Below are 7,693 nucleotides of genomic sequence, written 5' to 3'. Positions count from 1 at the left end.
AACAGTTTTATACAGAATGTTTAATAAAAATGTGCCAACCTAACATTGCATTTTTTGAATAATTAAGCGTTACTTTTTTACATATTTAAATTTTGCGTTTTATTACGAATTTAACGATTATATGTATGTCATACCTCAAATCTTATAATTTTTGAAACATTTACAAAAATTTATTCCCGTGCAATATAGTTCGATGGCGATGTTTCACAAATATTATTATTGCTTGTTTAGCTTTGAAAACAATGTGGCCGATTGTCTCAAATTTAAATTCAATAATTTAATATGTTTATAACCAATGTTTTCTATGAAAAATGGTATATACTGAAAAAGAAAGATACTAAATTTTGTCAATTTACTTAAAATATAAGAAAAATGCTTCAAATTTTTCTTTTCTCATTTTTAAACTCAATATTTACTTTACCAACAGGAATAGAATTAATATTAATAATTTAAATTTAAATTAAATTAATTTGAACCCAGTGACAAGAAGGCAGAATAAACCTATTCCTTTGTTTTTGTTATTATTTTACAGGTATTGTTCAAAGTTCCTTCCACTATGTTCAACGCATAATCGATATTTTTTTTCTAATTTTTCTAGACATTTTGTTATCATATTACTTCGATTGATTTCATTTATTATACTTGACACTCTTCTTTTCATCATAATTATAAGATTTAAATCATGACCTATATGTATAACGTCGAATTCGTAATAAAACGCAGATTTGAAATTTGTAAAAAAGTAATGTTTGATAGTTCAAAAAATGCAATATTGAGTTGGCATACGTTTATTAAACACCCTGTCGAAAATTACTGAAAATCTTGGAAAAGTATAGGAACTTTCAAATCCTTTTTGTAATTTTTTTTCTATTTCAATATATTAAAAAGCTAAAGGGAGGTGGGACTTTTCGCGTGGACACCCTGTACATTTTCGTCAATTTTTAGCCCATACTACATAGCCAGACTTTATTCAAATCATTTTGGAATGATATTTTGTTTTTGCCGATCTTTCAGGTCGAGGTAGTGTCACAGGTTTTCTGTTGGATTCATATCGGGAGAATGCGGTAGTATTCTCAATTGGCGCCGGCCATTGTACAGCATCCATTCCTTCGTTTTGGAAGCTGTATGTTTGGGGTCGTTATCTTAATGAAATACAAATAGCTCTTATAGTCTCAATTTTTCCGAACTGACCAGCAAATTATACTGTAATATATTAATATATTTGAGGGCGTATTAATTAAAACTAAATTTCTGAGAGCACTCCAAGACGTACAGCCCCAAGCGAGAATACTTCCACCGTCATACTTTACTATGGCTCTAACATTCTCGACATTAAATGCTGTATTTGATTTTCCCCACATAACTTTTCGCCAATCCTATCCAAAAATGTTAAACTCACTTTCGTCAGAGAAAATTAATATTTTTTCAAAAATCCAACAACGGCTTGTTGACATGCTTCTTCGAAAAGTTTAATCTTTTTTTGTCGGTTGACCTCAGGAATGAAGAGGCTTTTTCTTTTACATATTGGCATAAAAATTGAAACTCGGGATCGTAATTCTAACAGTTTGCGCAGAAGCAATCTTACCGGAAGTTGAAGCAACGTCTTCCGCAATGGCGGAAACAGAAACTGTAGGATGTTCCTGGACTGTTCGAAGGATTTATTGTTTCTCTCGACGGTTTAGTACCTTTGGTCTACCGCAACGTGGCTTGTTTGGGCCCATACCAGTTCTTGAAAATTTTCTATCATATTTCTGACACTATTAAAGCTGAATGATAACTAAGACGCGATTTTTCTATAACTTAAACCTTGTAAATGTAAATTAATTCTTTGATTACGAATTTGATTCGATAACTCTTCGATTGTCGACGTATTGCCCAACTAATCAAAATAACATAAAACAAAAACTAAATTGAATGTCATCTGACAATACATCATAAGCCAACTGGATCGATTTTATCTATATTTAAAAATATTAATTGCAATAAATAAACTTTACAATCGTCCTATGCAAGTGTACCAATACATTTTTGACCTAATAAAAAAGGTAATATATATTTTTTTAATTGATACAGTCTTATAACGAGAAAACCCTATTAATTTTTATCGTAAAATAAGTAATTGAAAATATTTAAACTAGTTTTTTTGAAAAAATATGTTAGAATTTTTGTGATCTACCTACCGCATGACATAGAAAAGAGAACACCCGATAAAAACGGTTTCGTTTAAATAATTTTCAGCATACATGTTTCTTATATTAAAACAATTATTTCATTAAAATTTAAACAAATTTAATTGTAAAAAAAATTATCTATCCTCCCCGATGTCTTATACATTCCCGTGCACGTCCAGGCATAGATCTAATGAGGTGATTAATGTTCTTTTGGGGATCTCATTTCAGGTTAACTGAACAGCATGGCATAGCGCCGCTAGACTTTGTGGGGGATGCAGTAAATTATGCAACCTTTTACCTACAATCTCCCGTACATGTTCAATCGGTGAGAGGTCTGGAGCGCGAGGTGGTTGGATTTTTTAGAGCAAATTGATCGTGCTTTGTTGAAAGAAGTCCATAGTCACTCTAGCTACTTGCGGTCTTGTATTGTTTTGCTGGAAAACTGGATTAACAAGAGTTTCCACATAAGACACGAAATGAACCTCCAAAACTTTTTGGATGTATCGTTAGGCTGCAATACTGTCTTTAATGAAAAGTACAGGTGATTTACTACCATATGTAATAGCATCCCAGACTATGTCCCCAACAGTCCGATGGACATGCCCCTGTATTGTAAACTGAAAATCCCGTCTTTCGCCCCGTCTTCTTCTTACTCTTGCCCGACCTTCATGCATACCCAAACAGAATCTGGATTCGTCACTAAATACGATATTACCCCATTCCAGATTTCAATGTATTAATTCTCTGCACCGCTGCAGTCGATTTTGACGATGATTTAAGGTGAGGGGTAACACAAGATGGGGACAGTACGAAATCGGTGCAAAACTTCTTATCCGGTAACAAATGGTTCTAATTCCAATAGGCCTTCTATACTCAGCAAACCACTGATCCGTCAGCGTCTTCGACAAGACTAACCTATTTCTTGTGGCAATAATTCGAAGGCGGCAAACTTGGCGTTCTGTAATTCTTCGGGATCGTCTAGTACCTCTTCTTTTGCCTGTTTGCTTTTTTTGGAACTTACCATAGTGTTTACACTACGTTTCAATTTAGTGGCGATTTTCCTAAATAACTGGCCGACGTTTTGTAGACCCATAGTCGACCTCTCTCAAACTTGCTCAATAGATGAAAATTTCGTTGCATTCTGTGTCTACGTATATATGATTAATCTGAAAGTACTTTTTAAGCACACTATACAACAATAAATGATATTTTGCAGTCATATTGTAGATATTTCGTTGCAATTTTTATAATTAAAAAAAAAACTTAAATTCCTAATAACTCATAAATATATCAATAAATATGGGTGAAAATTTAATCGTTTTTTGTGTTCCCATATACAAACATGCATACCAAAAATTATTTAAATAAAAAGATTTTTACGGGGTGTTCTCTTTTCTATGTTAGGCAGTATATTTGAAAAATCAGAGGGGTGCCAATAGTTTTTCGACGCAATGTATGTACAGTAGTGGACAAAAGTCTTGGCACAGCATACATTTTTTGAAATAGAGCCTTATATCTCATAAATAAAAAGGATATGTACCATACGGATGATGTTATATTATACTTTCAACCTTTAACTTTATTTCTGATAGAAAGTAAAATTTAAAACGCGAATGTGGAAAATATTTTATTACAAACACAAAAGTAACTCGTTATTTTACGGGGAAAAAAGTATTGGGCACTCTTGACACTTCCTTCCAACTATTTCTAACTCTTTGACTGGATTGAAAAAAAAAACAATTCGCAAAGCATTGTTTATATTAATGTTACTAAGTAATAACTGCAAGACATTCGTTTCAATATCAGTCTGCATTGTAGATTGTTGTTAGTAGTAATATGGGTCGTGAAGGTGAAGAAACCACAGAGTCCCAGCGAAAAATAATTGCTAATTTACATTGAGATGGAAAATTTCATTCCGAAATAGCAATTATAGTGGAAAAAGTCGTTTTACAGCTTGTAGTGTTATCAAACGATTTAAAAACTTCAATGGTTTTAAAAATATGTCACGGTATGGTCGGCCACCAAAGGTGTCAGCCAGAGAAGAGATACAAATTATTAGACCGATTAAGGTAGATCCTCATACTTCAGCTTCGGACATTACGTTCACATTAAAACACCATGAAGTTAAAGACGTTTCTGCGAAAACTATTCGAAGAGTGTTGCATAGGGCCGGTTACAGAGCTAGAGTTGCTAGAAGAAAACCATACATCAACAAAATCAATTAGAAAAAGCGGTTACATTTTGCAAATCAATCAAATGAGTTCTGAGAAAAAGTGATTTTTTCAGACGTAAGTAAATACAACACTTTTCATTCAGACGGAAAGTCTTTAATGTGGAGAAAACAAAGCACTGAGATTGATCTTAAAAATTTGAGGCAAATCATCAAGTACATAGAGGAGGCAGTGTGTTGGTTTGGGGTTGTATGGCTGCAGGAGGTGTTTGAAATTTTGTGTTTATTGATTATTGGTGTGTGAAATAATGGATAAAAAGGTTGATTTAAAATTTTTACAAAATAATTTAATGACAGAGTTCTGAAAAGCTGCATATAATTTTTGATTACTACTTCCAATAAGATAACGATCCAAAGTACGCGGCTTATGTCATTAAATTATGGATAGCTAACCGGGTTCCCCATCAATTAGTCTTACCCCCTCAGTTACCCGACATGAATCCGATCAAGAACTTATGGAACCACTTAGAAAAACACATCAGAACGCACCATTCTTTTATTTCGTTCTGCCAATACTTTTGTCCCTATAAGATTACCAGTTACTCTTGTATTTGCAATAAAATATTTTTCACATTAGCGTTTTAAATTTTACTTTCTATCAGAAATAGAATTAAAGGTCGAAAGTATAATATAACATCATCCGTATGATACATATCCTTTTTACTTATGAGTTATAAGGTTTTATTTCAAAAAACGAATGCTGTGCCAATACTTTTGTCCACCACTGTATATAGGCAAGCTTGCTTAGAACGCGATATTTTTGGAGAAATTTTTGAGTCAAACGTTGTACGAGAATTTTAGGGATACCGTGATATATATAATTATTATTGTGATTATTTTGTTTCATTAAAACTTACCAAATATACCTATGTAATAAATATATTTCTTCCGCTTAACACTTCATAGTCTCATCATCTTTCATCCATTCATGTTGATAGTTATAATTTTGACCTTAAACACCTTTAGTTCTTTCAAGCGAGTGATGCGCCCTTTCTTCTCTTGTACTTGACAGTCCATGATGGAAAGGAAAATAGTGCACATGACCGGCAAGAAAGTTGCTTAACACATTAGCGTGATTGCCGCCCTCGACTGCGGTTGGTGCGCAATATCTCACGCTCATGCATTAAGAAATACATTCTTTGCTTGTTATGTAAATGATTAGAATAATCAAGTAAATGAATTTATCCAAGATACTAAAAATATTATTTATCTAAATTCATATTATAAATCATAGATTATCCAATGCCTATACGTATATATTAATTATTACAGCTCCATTCCGTTATGCGGTTTCACAGCATACACAATAATCAACTTGTAATCTACTGGGATGCATTCATCGTTATTATTATCTAACAATTTTAATCTATTTTTGTAGATGTTTCGAACTTCTTGTGTTAAATCTTCGATGTATTCTGCATGCTCATGAGGTGCTAATTGCGGTAATGTGGGATTTACTGCTATAATCGATGCTGCAACGATTTTAATTTAAAGGAGAGCAACTAACCGAAAATGATCTTAACTAACCCTTTAATTGGCTCCAGTTCTTGTAAATGTAAGTGCGATCCGTCACTACGCATTTCCAATTGGAAAACCCAACATCCATGAGCATTTGCCTAATGACTTGTTGCGGATCTTCGCATTCGTGGTAGGGAGACACCATTTCCTTCTTGAAGTACGGGGCCCAATGGATGTTTTGGGAGATGTTTTGATATAGATCGAAAATCGGGTTTTTGCCCAGGAAGCTCAAAAGCATGTCCCCTCCTGGTTTCAGGAGCTTAAAGATGTTTTCAAAAACTCTCCTAATAAATGATTGATTTTGAGTCGAGCAGGTACTTTATGTTAAACAAACTTACCTCTGATCAGGAATCCAATGCAAGCAGAAAAAAGAAAATACGTGATTGAACATATCTCCGAACTCTTTGCAAACTGCCTCTTCACTGATATCCAGCTGGCAAAAATCCAGTCGTTGGTTTTTATATGTATCTTTCGCAAATTGCACCATTTTCTCACTGAGGTCACTTCCAATTAGAGTCTTCAAACATTTCGGCAGCTTGGGCAATAGGATTTCTGCGGTCGTGTGGCCCTCTCCACAGCCCACATCTAAGGCTGTTTGATTTTCACCATTTTCCCATTTGATCAAACTCAAGAAATTCTCGATGACGTAAATATTGTCCGTAGTTTGCAGGGAATGGTTTTGGGAGTATCTATTGGGCTCGTTCATTTGATCGGGTTTAAGGCAAACTGCCTTTTATTGTCGAACTAGAGATTTTTTGGTAGTTCTCAGATTCCTGTCACTTACTCGGTTTTCTTCACTGATGATCCGGTCAAAATGTAGACTGACTTTTTTCGGTTCTAGCTGACAATATTTATACGTACTTGCTGGTGTTACGTAAAATCGACGACCTGCGTTTGGCGTATTGTTTCTATAGGAAGCAGAGACCTTAGCAGTGATCTTTCCGAGACATTATTAAAGAAAAATGCTTTGTTATTTAAAAAAATCGCACCTTTGACCCGCACTGATGGCGATGTCGTCACTCCCATTCAGTTTTTCTTCCAGATTTCCTTAAGAGATTTGTTAGAAATAATTTTCGTTTGACTATAGAGAGCTGTAGTGAAGGCGGGAGGGATCTTTGAGTAGTGATACGGGTGCGCCAAATACTTACACGAAATGCAGGGCGCACTGACCCGTACAATATTTATATGTACGTGTAAGGAACCACGAATTTTCGGCTGAAGAAAGCTGAAATTTTTCATTGAGAATGGACTTAAAGAACCCACTAGTTCAATAAATGTTGATGATTTTTTCTTCGTAGTGTGACTACGAAAATTGATGTAGAGATCTAATCGCTTGATACAAGTACACTTTACTATGCTCATTTTTTATTTTTGATCTATTACTTTATAATTAATTGGATTGAGTGGCGATAGTACTACTAACCGATATTACCACTAACCGGTATCACCGCTAACCGGTACTACCCCTAACCAGTAGTATTATTATGCAATAATTAATAACACTATTGTTAGATAGTCACAGGCAATTTTGCAATGTAAATACATAATATAATACTCGTAATTAAATATTGATCATTGCAGGAAGTCAATATCACTTTCCAGAGCAACATGACGAATCCTATTAAAGTAATATTAGCAGTCGCTTAAAATACTAGCACAACTGCAATCGTAAAGGTAATTAGTCTCGACCAGATAAGGCCCAACGACTCTTGTATTTTCAAGTCTGAGACATTGAGTTCAATTGCATATTATAATCTATAAACAAATATTTGAG

The 7,693-nt window shown here is 34.1% G+C and overlaps 1 protein-coding gene across 2 annotated transcripts; it reads right to left on the bottom strand.

The window, feature by feature from the left end:
- Positions 1-5,264: 5,264 nt before the first annotated feature.
- On the bottom strand, positions 5,265-7,081 carry jhamt (juvenile hormone acid methyltransferase). 2 transcript variants are annotated; one of them, XM_066289774.1, is made up of 4 exons: positions 6,909-7,081; positions 6,258-6,827; positions 5,929-6,203; positions 5,265-5,873 (listed from the first exon to the last, which is right to left on the bottom strand). In XM_066289774.1, the coding sequence occupies exons 2-4, from the start codon at positions 6,623-6,625 to the stop codon at positions 5,668-5,670; spliced, it is 849 nt and encodes a 282-aa protein (XP_066145871.1). In that variant the 5' UTR covers positions 6,626-6,827; positions 6,909-7,081; the 3' UTR covers positions 5,265-5,667. The 2 variants fall into 2 exon arrangements, with proteins under 2 accessions (XP_066145871.1, XP_066145869.1); XM_066289772.1 differs by having other exon boundaries at positions 6,258-7,081.
- Between the last annotated feature and the right edge of the window lie 612 nt (positions 7,082-7,693).

The sequence above is a fragment of the Euwallacea fornicatus genome, chromosome 13 (assembly GCF_040115645.1).
Source record: "Euwallacea fornicatus isolate EFF26 chromosome 13, ASM4011564v1, whole genome shotgun sequence".
Lineage (NCBI taxonomy): Eukaryota > Metazoa > Arthropoda > Insecta > Coleoptera > Curculionidae > Euwallacea > Euwallacea fornicatus.
Note: the sequence above shows the minus strand (reverse complement) of the source record. Positions and strands in the feature narration are given on the sequence as shown.

Coding starts and splice junctions, on each gene's coding strand:
- jhamt (XM_066289772.1), bottom strand. CDS start 6,625: ATGAACGAGCCCAATAGATACTCCCAAAACCATTCCCTGCAAACTACG. Junction 6,204..6,257: donor CATTGGATTCCTGATCAGAG/GTAAGTTTGTTT, acceptor ATCATTTATTAG/GAGAGTTTTTGAAAACATCT. Junction 5,874..5,928: donor GAACTGGAGCCAATTAAAGG/GTTAGTTAAGAT, acceptor AAATCGTTGCAG/CATCGATTATAGCAGTAAAT.